General features: G+C 36.7%; 1 protein-coding gene across 27 annotated transcripts in view; it reads left to right on the forward strand.

Annotated features, from left to right (window-relative positions):
* The window catches only part of ABCC9 (ATP binding cassette subfamily C member 9), a 151,014-nt gene that overhangs the window by 60,447 nt on the left and 69,853 nt on the right, over positions 1-20,714 (forward strand). For 17 of the 27 annotated variants that reach the window (XM_072765827.1, XM_025995117.2, XM_072765833.1 and 14 more), the window contains 5 exons: positions 1,705-1,812; positions 8,306-8,378; positions 9,284-9,389; positions 18,156-18,194; positions 19,461-19,562. In XM_072765827.1, coding sequence (XP_072621928.1) covers positions 1,705-1,812; positions 8,306-8,378; positions 9,284-9,389; positions 18,156-18,194; positions 19,461-19,562 — 428 coding nt within the window. The remainder of the gene's footprint in view (positions 1-1,704; positions 1,813-8,305; positions 8,379-9,283; positions 9,390-18,155; positions 18,195-19,460; positions 19,563-20,714) is intronic. The other 10 variants (XM_072765842.1, XM_072765837.1, XM_072765836.1 and 7 more) reach the window with 1 other exon arrangement.

Genomic DNA, 20,714 nt, shown 5'->3' on the forward strand with positions numbered 1-20,714 from the left:
TGTATTCTGTAAAAGCTTAGAGTTAAGTGGTTTTGGCTGTAGAATCTCCATGGAGAATTAGTGACATTCTAGAGCCAAAGTCTCTTCAAATTACATCTGTGGAACTCCGACTCAAATCTCTGTCAACACATCTCCTCCTCCCACCCTCTCCTTAGTTTTGTGAAGAACATGACGTCATTCCTTTTGGACCTCTGGGGCAATACTACTATAGAACTAAAGACTCTAGAAGAAGTCGATTTACGTAAAGGCATAGACCTGTCTCCTGAGAAAGATACTGGCTTTTTACATCTCACGCAACATACTTCCGGGGTCATCTGTAAGATTGTGAAAAGAATAACAGAACTAAAATAAAATTTCAAGAACAATCTCTCTATTTTTTTTTAAGTTAGAATGAATTTGGTATTTTCTACGTGACAAAAGCACTGTTAGTTTTTCTCAGTACCTTTTTAATCTGTATTTATTTGCATGTAGCCTAGCAATGTACTATTTGATCATTTGATGTTCTGTTGATATGACAGTTGATGGAAATTGGAAGAGCCAGTATCTTGTTTGGATTAAATTGCCCATTATTTGAGGACATCTCTAATTCCCATAGTAGAATTCAGTGGATTTTTCAAAAAGCTAAACCTGCAATTCTAGGCCAAAAAAGAAAGTTTCACAATTCTAGAATACTTTGCTTTTATAGGTAATTTAACAGTTTTAAAGTATATTATTATTTAGCCTTCATAAAACTTTTAAGGTATTTAGTAAGATAGATAATTACTTTTGTTGATATACGTGTTCACTAGACTCCTGGCACAAATTTTGAGCTTATAAGTTTTTCTAAGTTAGAGGTTTCCAGAGCTGAATTTTCTACCTTCTCTTTAGTCATTTGTCTCTATCTACATGACATTGAAGTTAAATTTAGATAATAACAAATTTCTATTCTTTGACCTAACCTAAGTTCCTTTTAAGATGGGAAAACAGTCTAACCTCAGCTGGCATCCTCTTTATAATAAATTCTTTAGTCCTTTGACCAGGAACAATGCTATAACATTTGAGAAAGACTGGATCATTCTATTATACTTACATCAGCATTATATAATGTTTATATACTTATGAAACAATATACAAACATATTTGGGCCAAAAAAATCTGAGATCATTATGCTTTTTTTTTCACTCCACAGTGGATGCTTGGGTGATGTGTATGTAGCTCGATGTGAATTATGAGTGTATGAGACTCAAAATCCTCATGATTCAAAGGGTGATCAAAAATGTACTGTTGGAGCATTTACAAGCCCAGATGGCCTCACAAGTAGATTCTAGTTTCACCTGAGTCAGTCTGCTTGCCTTTTGACACATGCAGTATTTTACTGCCTGGGTGTATTTATCTGTAGAGCTGGAGGAGTATCCAAAACCTAGTTTGGGACTCGCACTTTAAATTCCATCTGTTGCAAGTATCACATCTTCGTATTTTCATTTTTATGAAAAACCTTGTGAATTAGGTTTAAAACGATAGCTTAATGCTTTTTGTTATTTGCCTTTTTTTTTTTTTTGGAGAGGCCATTGAAGGAATTAAAATATCACATTCACTTTACTTCTTTCTTTTTCTTGGAATTCAAAAGGAGAAGTAGCAATATGAGTTAATGTTCAGTAAAATGTCCTTTTTTTTTTTTTTTAAATATAAAGTTTCAACTTGTGTTTTTTTCCATTTGGAATGCAGCAGCCGAAAACTATAAACAGGAAGCAGCCTGGAAGATATCACCTGGACAGCTATGAGCAATCAACACGGCGTCTACGTCCCATAGAGACAGAGGACATTGCAATAAAGGTTATTTTACTTCCTGGATTGTTGCCTGAATAGAAACATTTATGTTACTGTTTTATGGTAAAGTTCTGTAAAAGTGTCCTAAAATTGAGTCTTTAGAGTCTCCTTACAGTGTTCACCAGTCCTCATAGCATTTCCAGAAGTGTTCCGATGAGTTTAATTGCCAGTTCTGCGTGGCCTCCCGACCACGTTTCTTGCTCCAGCAGCTCTACTTTAGTAACTGGAGTATGAGACTTTCTTCTGAATCTGCGTTAGCAGCTAGTCTCCAGCGTATTTCCGTTCATACTCTTATGTTCCTCTACCCAGCAAATTGATTTATAGAGAACACTGATATTATAAATCCAGGTTTTAAGGAAATAAATTAGGTAGTAGTTGTCTTTGACCAAGGGATGCTTAGGCCAGTGTTGCATGCGTTCCCCTCGCTTCCCAGGAGTGCCTTTGATCTCATTTCAAACAGCTTTTTGTGCTCTCCCAAGGCAAGTGTGCTTAGGTAGAACAGGCCACCAGGGGATAACCAGCTGACGATTGATCGTGGGTCCAAAGAGGGGTCAGTGCTATGCAGGAACAGATGCCTTGAGCAGTCAAGGGCTTTTGGACATTGGTGCGGCCAGAGTCCTGGAAATTAGCCCTTTTAGAAAAGTGTGTTGCCTGCTGGGCTTGTCCAACTCCCTGTGCTGCCTAGACCCGTCGAAGAGTGAGGGAGCCTCATCTCTCAGAGTAGAATATTGCCGAGGGCTACATTTAAATCCCTGTCTGTACTGCTTGACACAATTCTTGTCTTATGATAGGCACTTAGCAGTTGGAACAAATGTTGTGTTATTGGATGGGATAAGCAAATGCTAGCCCAACCTCTACCATCGATTTGATATGTGACTTTTGGGCAAATTACTTTGCCTCTCTGAGCTGTGGTTTGCCCAGCTTGTGGTGGGGATGCCATTTTAGTATGGTTATTTCAAAACTAATATATGTCACCTGTGAATGAAAAGAAAAAAATATATAGAGAGAGAGACGGAGTGGGTGGACGAAGAGAGAGAGAGACCTGGGCATTATTGAAAAAAAATAGTTCTAGTAGTTACCTAACAATGTGTGGGTAGGGTGTGAGGACTAGGCTATGACAAAGTATGAAACAAAAGACTAGGAAGGGCCCTCTGTGCTTCTTATTTTTATGCCCAGGTAATAAATAATATATGCATGACTAGAGAAACAGGATCAGTTTCTTTATTGACATTTTCTATTCAATATAGTAAGAGACTAAAAATACATTTTTTCCATGTGCCTTACTAAATTTGTTTTTATTTTGAATGTAAAAAAAATGGAGCTATCATTTGTTTTTCTAAAGTTGACCTTTCATGCACCAAAAAAAAAAACTCCGCCAAAAAAAACACAAAAAAAACAAAACAAAACAAAACAAAAAACACAAAAAACCCCACAAAACTGCTTAGCAGTGGGCACTACAGTGTCACGCCCACCATCAAGTTTTTAAGTTTTTATTTGTGGTGGAAATTTTCAAGTTGGTAATAACTCATTTGTTTTTTTTAAATCTTTCTTTTTATTGTGAAATAGAACATGCCTCCAGAGAAGTACGTAAAATGTATATTCACTTAATGAAAAAGTGAACCCCTGTGCAACCAGCAAGAAAAAAAAAACCACTGGTTCCTTTTTTTTTTTTTTCACTAGTTCCTTCTGAAGGCCTTCCCAACACACATATTTTCTGTTCTCTCTCATATCTCTCCAAGAACCAGTTGCCACCCTGACTTTTATAGTCATCATTTCCTCTTGACCCCTGCTATGCTTTCTTCCCTTAAAACATATTTGAGTTGTTTGAAGTTTAAATATGTGCGTGTGTGTGTGTGCATTTTGCTTCTTTTGCTCATTATGTATGTATAGTTCATTCCAGATTGTCACGTGAAGCCACACTGCCTTCATTCTCATTGCTGTGTAGCATTTCAATGTATGAATATGCCGAAATTTCTTTGTCTGGTCTACTCTTGATGGGCTTTTGATTAGTTTTCAATCTGGGGTTATTGTGAATAATTGCCAAGTCACAGCGTCTGTGCATCATCAACTTTCCCAGGTCATGGAGAACTGTTTCCCAAAGCAGTTGTGCCAGTTTACTCTTCCACCAACAGTGGTTGAGAGTTCCAGTTGCTCCACATTTTCGCCAGTGCTTCCAGTATTTTGCCAAAGTGTATAATGTGAGGAGGTGCAATTGTATTTTGTGGTTTTTATTTGCACTTTTCTGATTCCTAATGAGGTTGTGGATCTTTTCATGTATACCTTGGCCATGTGGGTTTTGGTCTCCCCGTTTGTGACTTGCCAGCTTATTTGTTCCCTCCCCCTTTAAAAAACTGTGGGTGCTACTTCTTTATACTTTATACTTTAACTGTTTGGGCAGTTATATGTTAAGAACTCTTCTTCCATTTACAGCTTGGCTCTATCTTATCAGAAGTTGTTAATTTAGGGTAGTCTGGTTTATACAACTTTTCCTTATGGCTGATGCTTTTTTTGTCTCCTTTAAGAAAACTTTTCCTACCAGAGGTCATGAAGATGATTTATATCAGCTCCTAAAATCTCTGAAGCTACATCTTTCACTTTTAGTTCTTGAATCGAACTGTGATCCATTTTTGTGTCTGGTACAAAGTAGGCATATGATGTAGCAGAGAAATCAGTAACAAATAGTTTTGGTTGATATTTAGCAGTAGTAAATTTAGTGGTAGTAATTTTATTACATTTAGTTGTGAGTCAGTAAGTTCTGATTTAATTTTTTATGTGACATTCGGTTGTCCTCATCCCACATACCAAATTACCGTCCCCTCTGACATTCAGTGTAACTTTATAAACACATCAGGGATCTTTATATGTCTGAACTGATTGCTGGCCTTTATTTATTTTTCTGTTTCTGTGTCCCAAATCCCATTGTTATGATCATTATAACTTTCTAATAAGCATTAATATGTTTTAGGACAAGTTTTTGTATGATCTTGTTTTTTTTTTTTTTTTCCTAAAATATCTTAGCTATTCTTATCCCCTTTGTGAGAAAGAGGCTTAGGTACTTCAGGGCTTACAGCTTTGAATTTGTCTTTTTCTTTATACTTGGACCTGGTATTTCCTTACTCCTTGCTTTAATGAACTTCTTTACAAACTACATTTTATTCAGCATTTTTACTTTTGTTTTTTTTTTTTTTTTTTTTTGCTTACTTTCAGCAGGAGGAAATGGACAATGGTCTGTATAAGGTCCTTCCTCTAAATTTTCAAAAATTATTTAACTGGGGTAAAATTGACATAGCATAAAATTCACTATTTTAAAGTGAACAATTCAGTGGCATTTAGTACATTCACAATATTGTGCAACCACTGCCTCTCTCCCATTCCAAAATATTTTCATTGCCCCAAAAGGAAATCCCATACCCATAAAGCAGTCACTCCCCATTTACCCTTCTGCCTTGCCTCTGGCAACCACTGATCTGCTTTCTGTCTTTATGGATTTATCTGTTCTGGATATTTTATATAAATGGATCATGCAGTAGGTTAACTTGCATCTGTCCATTTCCTTCCTTTACTTTTAATACATTCTTTCCTCCTATCCCCAATCCTCACTCCTGTGCCGCTCCCCACCACCTCCTCCCCCACCATTATAGTACCAGCTCTAATGTGTTCAAGATATGTGCCTAAGCATACTCATATTCTTACAAATTAGGTAATAAGCATCTACGTGCTCTCAGTCTCCTGAAATGTTTTTAGGATGGTTTGCTCTTTCTTACAACATTATTGTATTCTGTAGTATGCATCACTGCATTTTCCTTATCCCCTAGAGATGGATGCTGGCTTTGCCTCCATCATCCCTCTATCACAGACCATGCCATGAGGATCATTTTTGTACTCACTCTTTTATGAATCTTTGCAAAGAATTGTATGTTAACTGATTTTCCAAGGTCAAACAACTAGTTAGGAAAGCCTAGGATTTTAACCCTGGAGGAGACATGAGATTGTTTTGTAAAAGGCAGGATAGAGTGGAAGTGCAGACTGCAGCAGGAGAGATTAACTTTAACCCTCTTCTATCATCCCCCTTGAGTGGAGATTATTCCCTCTTTTATTTCTCTGTAGGGATACTGCACTCTTCTGGCTTCTCCCTGCCGCTCTCAGACCATATCTTTTCCACTGTCATGCCCTGTGAGGTTTTGGCTTTGTCGACCTTTCTCACATCTTTTGTCAAAGGACCTCACGATCACTCTGCACCATTGCTGAAGATTTTGGGCGCCCATTTCTCTGTCCATCTCTCTAGCTTACTTGTTGCCATGCACAGATGTGGTTTAAACTTCCAAGTGCACAGCTCTCTAGTATCCCAGCCCAGAAACTTCTTACTCTGCTCTCACTCCATTTCTACACCCTGGCCTGTGTCACACCTGGCACCACCTGACACTGCTGCTCCTCCAAAATCTTAAACACTACCATGTAGGTCAGTCACTGACCCCAAAGCCTTAGCTCCAGCTTTCTTGGGCCTCACCTTTGCTAACATTGCTTTACATTTTTTAAAATTTATTTATGCATGAGAGACACACACAGAGAGAGAAAGGCAGAAACACAGGCAGAGGGAGAAGCAGACTCCATGCAGGGAGCTTGACATGGGACTCGATCCTGGGTCTCCAGGATCACGCCCTGGGCTGAAGGCGGCACTAAACCACTGAGCCACCCGGGCTGCCCGCGAACATTGCTTTTTAACCTTATGGAGATGTCCAGCAACTTGAGCCCCTTCCTTTTCCTTCGGTCCGTCAACACCTTACGTAAGCAGTCCAACCTCATGCCTTTGACACTTCTAGAACAGGCTGTTAGCACTGTAGAGGAAGTGACACAAGGTACTGGTTGGCTGAGCCACACATTTATGGTCTCCCTGCCCTGCTGCCCCTTCGTAGTTCCTGGTGACCCTTTATATACCTCCCATCAGCATTAGTTTCTTCAGCCTCCCACAGCTTGTCAGCTGTCAACACTGTCTTCTCACCTCCTTCCAGGTCCCCTTTGGCTTCCTCTCTGTGCAGATAAGCTCCGCTCCCAGTTCGCTGAAAACACAAGATTGTTGGGGAGGGCCTTTCTCAGTTCCATGCTGGCCTACTTCCAAATCTCATTATATTTGCAGCTCTTGGAGCCTCAGAGAAACAGAGATCCTCAGGCTGTTTACTTTCTCGGTGCATCATTTGTCAGTTAGCCACAGTATCTTAAACCTCTGACCCAGCCAGCTCTATTCATTATTTCCCACAACATATTTCATAGTTCTCTGATCTTGTGCCTGTTTGTACTCTAGTTCTTTATGCCCCAAATGCCTTTACTGAAATTCAGTATAACTTCCAAAACTAGCTAAAGACCTCCTCTTCCAAAAAAATTTTAAACTCCATCTCAGACATGAAAGGTTTTCTTTTTGAACCATGATGGTTTTCTTTCTGTTACACTTACTGTCTGCCTGTCCTTTCTATTTGTTAGTTATCCTGTACTGTCTTGTATTGTACTTGCTTCTGGTTTATTTACTCAGATGGTTGCAACTTCCAAGCAAGAGGGAGGAGATGTTATACCTTCTTTGTAGTCTACGTCAATACGAACACAGCACCTCACACAAAGTGGGTGCTCAGCAAATATTTGTAACTCAATCAGTAATGCAGCCCTTCCATGCCACCCTCCTTCCAGGGCTAATTTCATGTACATCCATATGATGGATATTACTTAATGTCTTATGTCTTACAAGCTAGAGAAAACCTACATGGAAAATTGCAGCCTGATCTTTTCAAGCAACTTTTATTCTTTAGTTCTGTTGTACCTCTTTCATTTCCCATTTTTGTAACTATTAAAACTATCAAGTCCACTTCATGCCTGGTAAATAGATTGCTGGATGACTGCAAGTCTTGGAATCTTTGTTGAGATTTGTTGTTGGTTGTTGAGGTTTATCCTACCAAGATATGTTATCTCCTTTCTGTTATTCCTATCTTTCTTTTTATTCTTTCTTTTAACTTCACTGAATAGAGATAAATCCACACAGTTCAGGGAACTCCTTTATTACAAAGCCTTCCTCATTGGTAACAGTCATTTTTTTGGGATAATTTGTCATTATTTTTGTGCTATACCTAGCATCACCGGGATTCTGGGAATTGTCCAGCAGTGAGAAAGTAATCAAAGTTGGGGTTAGTTTGAAAAATATTTGGGATGATTGCTTTTTAAGAATGCTCACATGAAAATGGTCTAGTAATCCCAAATTTTCAGAGAAAATTATAATTTTTAGCCTTTTTAAAATATCACTAATTCCAAGAACCTCCTTTCACTTACACTCTTTTTTCTTTATTTACACCTCTCAATAGCTACAACTCTAAATTAGAATTTCACCACTGTGTGTTCTACCTTGTACTGAACGTCTTTCAGTGTTCTAAAGAGAAAATGTATTTTAATTGGAATTATTCTTCTAACACCAACTATAGGCATAATTTTATAACTTAATTTATATGTTCTTCTTATCTAGGTCACAAATGGTTACTTTTCATGGGGCAGTGGTTTAGCTACATTATCCAATATAGATATTCGAATTCCAACAGGTAAGAGTTATTTGTTACTCGTTTTTTAAATTGTTAATTATTAAATCCATTGATTTCCAAGATAATTGATCTTAGTTTTAAAAATACTTTTTAAACATTATAAATGTTATTTTTAGTTGTTTACTTGTACCATGCAGCTCACAAGCCACCGTATCATTGTAAGAAATGATTGGAAATGCTAAGATTTGCCTTTTGCTACAGAGTGCTTAGACATTTGGACTAGCTATTTACTGTCCAAATAAGCTATTATCAGTTCATTTGCTGATTTGTCCTTTTAAATAATGGGGTAGTTGATTTTTTGTTTTGCTTGAGAAAGGATTTAAAAATTATATAAAATTTATTTTCTATTCCTGAAGACAACTAAAGTTTTCAAGATATTTAAGGCTCAAATTCCCAATAATTTTTATTTGAGATGTCTAGATAATTGAACAAAAATACATCTTTGATCTGGCCTGATAGCCAATAGGTTGGGATTTTTCTATTTAAATGCATATAAAGGTAAGAAACTGGAGAAGATGTCTTAATACCAGCTCAAATCCCTTTAATCCCAATTATCAATTTTAGTCAAAACTGCCTTCTTCTCCTGAATGACTTGAGTAATAAAATTAAAACTAATTGAGATTATGTTGGCAAGTTTTTCATTGTTCTTTTCATTAATGTCAGATATTTTCATAGTTGGAAACAGTAAAGAAAGACCTGTATCTTTTAATTTTTCTCTCCTTTCTCAAAAAAACTTGCGTATTAGAGAAAGAAGTTATACCAAATATATACGTTATTGTTAGAGACCGAATGTGGGCCATTGATTTTGAAACATCAGCCTTTCTAAATATATTTTGGTTTTATCTTACTAAAGTAAAGTAAGATTCCATGTGCTCCTGCTATTATCCTTTGTTTAATTTCTCTAGGTCAACTTACCATGATTGTTGGCCAGGTGGGATGTGGGAAGTCTTCTCTTCTCCTTGCTATCCTTGGGGAGATGCAGACACTAGAAGGCAAAGTTTACTGGAGCAAGTATGTATATTTTTAATTGGTTTCTATTGCTCTGTCATACATCTGATGATCTTCCAGGGGAAAAAATTAGAACAATAAGATTCCTAGGTTAGGAATCTGAGGATCCCCTCTGAAATTGGTACAGCTTTTTAGTGGAAACCTTAAATGTCATAAATTTAAAATTACAGAACAGTTTCTCACAGATGTTTAAAATAGTATAAACTAGTATGATTAGTATTGTAAAGATAAAATTTCAAAGTTAAATGAGTAACATTCAAAGAAATAATTTAAAAGTTCATCCTGTATTAAAAGAAGTTATGGAAAACTGACATATTCAGAAAGCTTAAATGCAAACAGCTGTAATGGTTCAGTGCTCAGCAAAGAAATACCAAATATTTTTTCCAAAATCTTCACAGGGGGCTGAGAAATAAGTCATTTCTTTTCACACCTAATTTAAAGTAGACACTAGAAGTATCTATTAAGAGGGATATGGGTAGGTCAGAGTAGTATGTTGCTGTCACCATAAGGCATGAAAAAAGAGATATCTAGCATGGGGCTTCTTCTGAATATTTGAATGATTGGCTTGCGGTCTTCAAAGGACATTGCAGTAATAAAGTGACTTAGAATATTATATAATTGTGCGATAAAGAGTTAATCCTGTTTATTTAGGACCTACTTAGTAGATTCCCCATAAACAGTATGTGAAGAAATTTGCTACAGCTTATCTAAGAATTAGATTGTAGACCGGTGGTTCCAAACCATGTGTGGTTTTGCTCCCAGGGAAGATATTTTTGGTTGTCATGCTGGGAAAATAGGCTGCTTCTGATCTGATTGGTAGAGGCTAGGAATGTTGCTAAACATCCTGCAATGCACAAGACTCTCCCCACCACACACAACAAGGAGTCACTGGCCCCAAATGTCATTTGTGCAGAGGTTAGGAAATCTTGCTCTAGATCTATAGATGTTTGCTAATATTTTGTACCTACCATTATGAGCTCTACTGTTGCTTACTCTGCTGTTTATATGGACAGTTATGTCTCAAGAATGAATAAAGACTATTTAAGGGCATTTTTAGAATAGTTTCGATGTTAAACTCCAATTAAGAGAAGGAAATATGTGGATGTGAAATTCGAATTGGAAAATCCTATATTTGGTATCATGGGTGAAAGAAGAAAACTGAGAATTTTTGAGTGCACATTTTATTCCTGGTGGGCCAACCTAAAAGAACGTAGTCATAAAACTGTCTAGTAAATATCCAGAAGAGAGCTTGGTAAATAATTGCTACCTGCAGTTGGCTTCATGACAAGTTCTTACTGATCACAAAGGTCAGGTACCAAGCATCTGCCCTGCCACTATCTCCTTCCATCTTGGATCACTCAGGGTTTTGAAAAACAGATTTACTTGATTAAATTATACTTTGTGACATGTATGACCATAATCAAGTTGTTTGGATTTTATTTTTACTTTTGTTTCACTGTCATTAAAACAGAGAGGAAGAATGGGAAACAATGGCAGGAGAAACTTGAGATTTTATTTTCAGACCTCTGGGATATTCTTCTAATCTAGTCTTCTCTAGCATTATTTAAGATTCCACTTGAGCCAGATTGACCTCCAATCTTATCATTAATAATCTTTATTATTTTGTTAGTGGATAGATAAATGATATGAGACATAGTAAGGTATTTTACATAATCTAGTATTTATATTTTTTGTATTCTTGAACAAGATATCCTATCTCATTTCATAAAGATAGTGAATTATTTTACTTAAAATACCAGAGTATGGGGCACCTGGGTGGCTCAGTTGGTTGGGCATCTGACTCTTGATTTTGGTTCAGGTCATTATCTTGACCTGGTATGAGCTCCGCATCAGGCTCCATGATCAGTGGGGAGTCTGCTTGTCCATCTCCCTCTTCCCATTTGCTCTCTCTCTTTGTCTGTCTCATAAATAAATAAATACTTTAAAAATAGCAAGTATAACAGAGCTTGAAAAATAAAGGTAAAGCTATCCATAAAAAATAAGATTTAAATAATCTGAGAAATGACTAGGTAGCAATGCAAACACTGGGGTCCTTCATATTTATAAAATGTAGAGCACAGATTCCACTCTGAGCTTCATGAAAACTAGGCAAAGATGAAACTAGAGATAAAAACATACACATACTCAACAGAGGTTAAGAAATCTTTGTTACGGCACACCTGGGTAGCTCAGTGGTTGAGCATCTGCCTTTGGCTCAGGGCATGATCCCAGAGTCCTGGGATAGAGTCCTGTGTCGGGCATCCTGCATGGAGCCTGCTTCTCCCTCTGCCTGTGTCTCTGCCTCTCTCTGTGTGTCTCTCATGAATAAATAAAGTTTTTTTTAAAAAAAGAAATATTTTTTATGAACCCTAACAAGAAAAGCTAATAAAGATTGTATCTTAGAGATGGAGCCAATAAGAAGAAGGTATAAGAAAGGATTTAAGATAATTCTAAGGATTAATAAAATCCTCATAATTTAAAAATAATCTTTGTATGAACACTTGCCTTCATAGACAATAATCCCATTTCTTAATGGCAAAAGGACTGAGATTTTCTTCAAATAATGTTTGTGTAGGCTTAGAGACACAACTTAAAACTAAGCCTCTAAGAGATTGAATAAGCTAACACAAATTCTTTTTTCTTTTAACTACAAGGATTACTGAATTTTCTACCAGGGTATCTTTAATATCTGATAAAATATATTTTTAGATCAGAAATATTCAGAAAATACTGACCTTCTTTTAAAGAGTTATTTGTAATTACTCTTCATTCCATGAGAGGCTGTTGTGCCTAATCCAATAAGGAAAGGCATAGAAATGTTATTAGAGAAAAGCTAACTTAGAAATGATCAATATTGATAGGTTGATGATGTCCCAATGCTAAGAAGTACATTACTTCAGCAGACTGAATTGTTTGATATATTCAGAAGCTCAAAAAAACCCACAACACCCCAATAAACTAAATGTTAGCATAAGGCATCAAGTGCCTTGCTGTCATTATTTCCCCACTGCATGTATTCCTGGTTGCACGGATTTTATTTTTAAATATGTCTTTATAGACTGGCATGAGTGAAGTCCAATAAAGTACTTTGCCCTATTAGAGCAATACATATTTACTTTAGGTGGGAAAGAAGGTACTGCTGCTCGTCCAGGACACATCTACATGGGTACAACCAGGTACACAAAGACTTCTATAGATGTTTCTTTGGAAATTGTTACCTTTGACCTAGTGTGCCATGTTGTAGTCCCAAAAGAGAAAGGTGAGGAAAGGACTAAAAAATTATCCAAAATTGTCAGAATGCCAGGGTTTTTACTCCTGCATCTGGGTGTGTTCAATTTTGTTGAAAAGCAAATGTTTTGGGGTGCCTGGGTGTTAACAGTTGGTTAAGCATCTGACTCTTGGTTTTGACTCAAGTGATGATCTCAGAGTTGTGGGATCCAGCCTTGTATCCAGCTCTGTGCTCAGTGTGGAGTCTGCTTCAAGAGTCTGTAGCCCTCTGCCCCTCCCCTCCTCTCTAAAATAAAGAAATACATCTTAAAGAAAAGAAAAAAAGAAAAGAAAAGAAAGGAAAGGAAGAGAAGAGAAGAGAGAGAAGAGAAGAGAAGAGAAGAGAAGAGAAGAGAAGAGAAGAGAAGAGAAGAGAAGAGAAGAGAGAAGAGAAGAGAAGAGAAAATGTTCTGCCTGAGTGAATTTGTCCTTTATCATTGTCTTGATAGACAATAGTTCCTACTGACATCTTAGGAGACAGAACCAAACTGCTCTATCTAGTGGGTGGTTCCAGTGAGAGAGTCTAGAATGTGTAATAAACTGTGGTAATCATGCAAAACATAGACATCATTTATTTTTGTTTTCCCTTTCTTTTTCTTTCCCTTTTACCCAGGCCATCAACCATCCTCCTATTGGGCCCCATATCTTCTAATGTCTTGGTATAATCAGTTTTGTAACAGTGGTTCAGATATTCTAAGACAGGTGCACTGAGAAGTTCCTTTCGATGTGACCCTGCCTGAAGGAATAATAACGCATTGAGTCAGTTTTCCTGGGTTAGATATAATACAGTATGTTTGTGTCCACATCTAGCTCCCATTATTCTAAATTTTAGCTTGCAAAAGTCACTCTTTCCCATTGTATACTTAAAGTTGTGAGCTACCAAGTATAATTTTTACTCTTGAAGGAAAACACACACAAATTCTGCATGCAGAAGGGAAATCTTATGCCCTTTTCCAGAAGAGGATTTTCCATCTGACCTTTTTGTTTTCTCTGTTCACTGCCACAGCGAATGGTGGAGGATGGGTCTGGACACGGACCTGGTGATTTTATGTAATCAAATAAGATCTGATGTTAGAAGGCAGAGACAATTCTGTTTATTTTGGAAGAGAAAAATAGTCCTCCACAATTGAATTTTATTAAACATATTGCTGTGAGAAGGTTGTAGAGGTGGTCTCTAGAAGTTAAAGACTATAATAATACTCATGGGAAATGAGAATCGGTTCTTTTTTTATTTGTTCATGAAGATGTCTACCTACAAATGGAACCCTATCTACTTTATCTTTCTGACTCTAGTACTAGTATATCTTTGACATGCAAATCACTGTGTCAGTTGCTGGGGGAAAATAACTGAGCAAAAGAAGTCAGGCTCTGTTATCATGAAGCTTACTGCTTAGCAGGGAAGGACACAAAGCAGTAAGAAAATATTTTCACAAGTAATTCTTTGGTTAAGTTTTTATAAATGCCAGGAAGAAGAAGTACAGGGCTTTATAAGAACAAATAATAGGTAACCTAGGGGATCCCTGGGTGGCGCAGCGGTTTGGCGCCTGCCTTTGGCCCAGGGCGTGATCCTGGAGACCCGGGATCGAATCCCACGTCAGGCTCCCGGTGCATGGAGCCTGCTTCTCCCTCTGCCCGTGTCTCTGCCTCTCTCTCTCTCTCTCTCTCTCTCTCTATCATGAATAAATAAATAAAATCTTTAAAAAAAAAAAAGGTAACCTAACTGGGTTGAGTCTGTGGGGGTCAACAAGACTTTTCTAGGGCAATGCATAAATGAATGATACTTGAATTTATATTTTAAGGATAAACCAAAATTGAGTCAAAAAAGTAAGGAGCTGCAATATAGGTGGAGCTAGAAGGTGGGGAAGGATTCTCCTTCAGTCTTTCTGAGGTCTGCTCTGAGATCCTCTTCCTTTACATGGCCCTTAATTTATACCTTTGACTTCAGTTCTTCTCTATTAGAAAAACACCAATGTACATTTTTGGCCAAGATCTTTCTTCTGAAGACCTCATAGCTCCTCCAAAAAGTCCTATATAAGCTGCATATTGAACACATTCAAACTGAGCTTATATCCCTCATGTCTCCAATACCTACTTCTCTGTGTCTTGGCAAGGGTGTGTCCCTATCTACTGAAATCAGTTGGTGTGTGCCCAGGTCAGAGCTCAGAGGTTCAACTTAGATTCTTCTCTCTCCATTGCCCATACAATCCAACCAATCACTTTTCTTATGTCTGTCCTTAACATTTCTACACCTCTTTTAATTTGCCTAGTTCAGAAGAATTCCATGTGTGAACAGAACTACTCACTGTCATAACTCCCTCACCTTTCTTCCTACTGTTATGACATGAAAATCTAATTACCTCTTGCTGATAATTTTTTAATTGACTGGCCAAAGCATACAAGAAATTTTCCAAAGACCTTTGTATATTATACCAGGAACTTCCATGATCTGGTCCCTGTCTAACTTTTTAAGTGTGTTTCCTGCCATAGCCTGACCCTTACTATTGTGCTCCAGTAACTGAACTGCAGGTATTTCTCAAATGCAACCACTTCCTCTGTAATGCCCTTCTTCGGATTGTTAGCTTCACTTTTTTTCCAGTGTCAACTTAGAGATCATCTCTTTGACAAAGCCGCCTCTTCTTCTCCCAGGTAGTTTGAAATGTGCTTCTCTTCTCGTCCCTCTGCATTCTGTTTAAGTGGATGGTCTCCTTAATAGACTGAGGTACCCTATATCCAAAGCATGTTGTCTTTTTCTCTTTATCTGCTTTACATCTAGTCCAGCCCCTGGCTCTTTTCTATTATTTATTTGTGGAAAAACATCACTCTCCCATCTCTGTCTCTCTGTCTCTCTCTCTGTGTCTCTCTCTTGTCTCTATCTTTCTAATCTAAACCCAGAGCCCCTTCCAGCTACTACTCTAGCCTCTTACTTCTGTAGACTAAAAAAAAAAAAAAAACTTCACTCATTCTTTCCAATTCCTCTTATTCTCCTCTTGCCGTAGCTCACTGTACCCTGATTTTTACCTCTGCCACTCTACTGAAACTATTCTTATTAAGTCACATCAGTGACATCCTAGTTTTTAAATTCATTGGGTACTTTTTGATCATTATGTTACTTAATATCCTGGCCACTTGACATTGTTGTTCATACTTTTTTCCTTCAAAAGATCACCTTGCTTAGTTTCCACTCACAGTTGAGTTGACCTCAGTACACTTGTCTGCTTCTTGTGGTACTTTTTTGTAGATTTATCTTCCTTAGCCGTTCATTAAATAGTGATGTTTTCCAGGTTCTGACTCTGTCCGCTTCTTCTCTGTCTCTGTATTTACTCGCCAGGCAATCAGATAGCTTTTTATGACTTTAGGTCTGTCTAGTTTTTACCTGTGTTCTATTATGAGGTCATTTATTGACTTTTCACTAATAAAGTATGGATTCCAAAGCCCTTGGTATCTAAGGCATATATCAGGAGGGAAAATCACCACAAAGTCTTCATTTATTTACCAGATTTCTTTCGTGAGTTTCAAATTCTCCAATCATTCAGATATCCCTTGGGCACCTCAAACTGAATGTGTCTGCTGTTGAATTTGCTATCTTCCCCTAACATAGGCACTTCCTCATCTGTGTTCTCCATCCACAACTTCTTCTTCTCCTCCATCCCCTCCCATCTTGTCCATCACACAATTCTAGGTATCTCTGAAGGTATCCACTTCTCTTCATTATTCACTGTTACCTGAATTCAAAGCACTGCCTTCAGATCTCCACAACCACTGTGGTCTCTCAGTCTAGTCTTGCTCCCTCCAATTCTTTTGTTACATTCTGCGAGTGTATTTCTAAACTGAACCTCTCTCTCTGTCTCATTTAAACCTTTTCACTGTTTTTATGTAGTTCTGAAGACAAGTTCAAACTACGTAAAAATGGTTTATGAACCCTTTCACTATCTGGCTGTGCATGTTTTTTAAGTTCACTACATACCTTTCTTCATTTGCCATTTACACCCACATTTTAGCCATGCCGAATTTACATCAGTTCTCGTAAGGCTACCATAACTCAGGGCCATCCAGTATATGTTTTACAGTCTTGAAATGCTCTTCATCTTTACTTCATCTCGACCACTCTTACTTACTCCTCTGGCAGCAAGTCTGCTGTGTACACTGGCTTGCCAAACATGGATTGGGTGCTCTTTACTGAGGGAGGTAATCAATAAATACTTTAAAATTGATATTGGAAAAATATAGTTGGAATCTAACCAATAGTAATTGAAAAAAATTGATGGTGTCCAGTTTGGGCTGACATCTTCAAATGTTTGATGAGCATTTCCACACATCTAATTCGCACTTCCAGCTGGATGGCCAGTAGGCAAATTAATCCAATTTCTGCCATATTCCTGCTTCTCTTCTTCTGTTTTCCATTTTCCTCAAATTAACTAAAACCATTGAGGTCATTCATTGGCTTTTTACTATTAAAAATTCAAATTTCTTGATATCTAAAGCATATTTATGGAACTATCACTTGGGAAATTGTATATTTCATTATTTTTTTGTGAGCAACCTAAGTCAGGGAATAATCATTATTGAGAGGGAATTTTTAGTCCGAGATTGTTTTTTCCTGCTGCCATTAACCATATCAAGATGTCATTAGCAATGTGCATGCTGAAAATTGTATCATTAATAGCTCAAAGCTGAATATCACCAGGCAGCATACTTAGGTATATTTTCTCCATAAAAGTATATGATGCTTTCCAAAACCAAATTGGGTCTATTTTTTGGAGTTCCACTGGACTTTAATTTTGTGTGTGGTTTTTGAATTTAGGTCTTTCAGAATGATGGAATTCAACTACATTATAAAAATTCAGAACAGTAAATGAATAAGTCTACAGATTTTTTTTCCCATAACATAGATATACCTAAATGTTTTTAGACAAACATCTGTTTATACATAAATCAGATCAAACAATAATTAGTTACTCCCAAATGTTGCAGTTTGACCTTTTGTACATGTCTGTCTTTTTCACCAAGTCCTTAAAGGCCAGGCTGTGTCTAAACTTTTTAAGTTTAGAGCCCCTAATAGGTTCTTCCTTTCATGTTGTAGGGTAGTTAATTAGGAATTTAAATCGATTTAATTTGAATTTTAAAGGTAGGGAGACCTTGGAGGTACCAAATCCTTATACAGACTAGGAAACTATTCTAGGAAGATTACCTAAACTGATACAGCTCGTTGGAACAGAGTTGGGGTAGAACCCAGGTCACTGTATGAACCTAGATTTTGTATGTAAATAGAACAGTGCTATCTGTCTTTTGGAAGCTTACTAAGTAATTCTTTCCTAGCTGATAAAGACATAAAAGAAAATTATTATCTGTCTAGTTTGTCTTTGAAATTAATATCAAAAACCATTTGGGAAATATAGCTATTTAATGTGTTCAATGTTTATTTTATTTCTTACCTGATGTATGCACACATTTATTCTATATTTATATTTCATAATTAATGAACATTGTTTGCCATACTTGCAGTGTAAATGAATCTGAGCCTTCTTTTGAAGCAACCAGAAGGTATTATTTCTATTTTAATCTGCATTTAATAAGAATAACTTTCTTCCTCAGACTTTACTTAATACTCAATCTCTTACTCCTGGTCATTTTATTCATTCTGATGATGTACGAAGTTATTTATTAAAATGTACAACATATTTCTAATAGCAGTGGTTCCCAACATTTATAGGCTGTTTGAGTTGAAACTCAAACTGTTCTTAGCCAATTGGTTTTGGGATATCATAGAATAAAAATGCAAGAATATGTATATTATTTATAAGTTAAACAGTGATGGGGTCTTTCCATGAGCTAGAGATGGGAAGACCACGGAGGAGGGGAAGTAGGCATGTCAAAAGTTGGGAACCACTGTTTTGCTGCACATATGTTATTTAAGAGACTACTAGCATATTGTGTATTATCATGTCTTTTAAACTTCTAAGACATAATGTTTCAGGATGATCACTGAGCATTTCTAATTATCCTTTTTCTTAACCTTACTATCTTTTAACCTTAATTCCTTAATTAGTACTTACAGATCATGAACTAACAGCGGAAGTGTGACTTTTAAACTGACTCCTTTGCTACCCCAATCCCATCATCTTCTTTATCTTCAGCTCACATCCATTTTCCTGGTTATTGCAAATTAAAGTCTGATGTATAGACATCTGGTAGAATTTGAAAGCCAAAAAAAAAATGGGGAGAAGGAAGAGGTTATAATTCCTAAAAAATAAATGGTTTCAATATGGTTTGAAATATGTAGTTTTTAAATGTATAGTTATTTCAGTATTGAAATGGACTCCTCAATATATTATTCTATTTTGAAATAATTATTACCTTAAAGTATGTTAATGTGATTAAGTCACAGACACAGTACCAATTCATGTCTATTTCTAAGGTCTGCATATAAATTAATAATTATATAAAATACTTTTAATATGAAGTAAAATATATGTGTCTATAAAAGAGAATGTGTTGCTATTAATCTTTTAATTATTTTAAAATTATAGTCATTTTAGAAAATAAATGTTCAGTTTATTTAAACACTTCTTTAGCATAGCAAAATCAAATTGCACATTGGGAAACATTTTGATTAAATTCTAATCCTTTTAATTTAGGTGAAATACTTAACCAACAAATAATAAGGTTGGTGGTTATTAAAATGTTCTTTTTTAGAAGCTTTCCATTTCTGTTTATCAACTTTTATTTTCCTCAGTTTTACTAAAATACACATACAACACAGCACCATTGTATGATTTTGGTATTTTGTTTTTCTTTTCCATTTTCCAGTAGGAACAGATATTCTGTGGCTTATGCAGCTCAAAAGCCTTGGTTATTAAATGCTACAGTAGAAGAAAATATTACCTTTGGAAGTCCTTTCAACAAGCAGAGGTAATTTGGAATGTATAAAATTTAGATCTAAAATGAGCAACTATTTCTAATCCTTATGTCAGCCCATCCTATACATTTATTGAGAACAACGTGGACACCAAAACTAAAAGCCAAAATGGAATTGGGGGGGCGGCGTGCAGAGGGTTACTGAGGTTGTTGGTGAGTAGAAGGAAAATCCAAGGAGCAGAAGGAAAGTGATCTGTGGAAAGAAGAGGAAGAATGTGGGATCTGAGAGCTCTAGTTACTGAGAATAGCCAGAATTGGCCATCTTTCAACCATCTTTAAATACCACCAGAGTAGACAAGCCATAAAAGACTCTCAACTCTAGGAAACAAACTGAGGGTTGCTGGAGGGGAGGGAGTGGGGTCATAGGGTAGCTGGGCGATGGGCATTAAGGAGGGCACTTGATGTAATGAGCACTGGGTGTTATATACAACTGATGAATCACTAAACTCTACCTCTGAAACTAGTAATATACCATATGTTAATTAATTGAATTTAAATAAATAAATAAATAAATAAATAAATAACACCCTGGTGATAGTCATGTACAAAGGAATGACCCTTTCCTGAAGCCATTCTTTCAAAGCTGGGTCTTAAAACCCTAACCCAAGACTTGAAAGTTAAGGAGAGTTAGGTCAGAGGAGAGGCATGAGGAGGGGAAGGAAGTATGGGAGGAAAAACCTGAGTTACATGGGATCATTCCCATGGGAACTGGGGAACAAAACAGTCAAAAAAGGATTTATGTGTATTGACAGTGATGAACTAGATTATAAATAAAAGCTGAGATGATGTAGTGGAGTGCCTTAAACACCAATTGGATAGAATTTAGTGCATTCTGGGGAAGCACAGAAAGTTTTAGAAAGAGAAATAACAAAGGAAATGTGATGTGGAATCTGGAACTGTAATGGCAGATACATACAGGATGATTCTCAATTCAGAGCAAGGAGACATTTTAGATGTTTGTTGAAATAATGGTCTAGGCATGCAATGTCCATTGCCATGCTAGGAAGGGCAGAAATAGAAAAGAAGAAATAGAAATAGAAAAAAAGAAAAGGTTGACAAAAAACCATTGTAGGATAAGAATGGAAAAATAAGAGCAAGAAGAAGCAGAGGGATTACTCAAGAATGACTTTTGAATATTTTAAGACT

The sequence above is a fragment of the Vulpes vulpes genome, chromosome 8 (genome assembly GCF_048418805.1).
Source record: "Vulpes vulpes isolate BD-2025 chromosome 8, VulVul3, whole genome shotgun sequence".
Taxonomy (NCBI): domain Eukaryota; kingdom Metazoa; phylum Chordata; class Mammalia; order Carnivora; family Canidae; genus Vulpes; species Vulpes vulpes.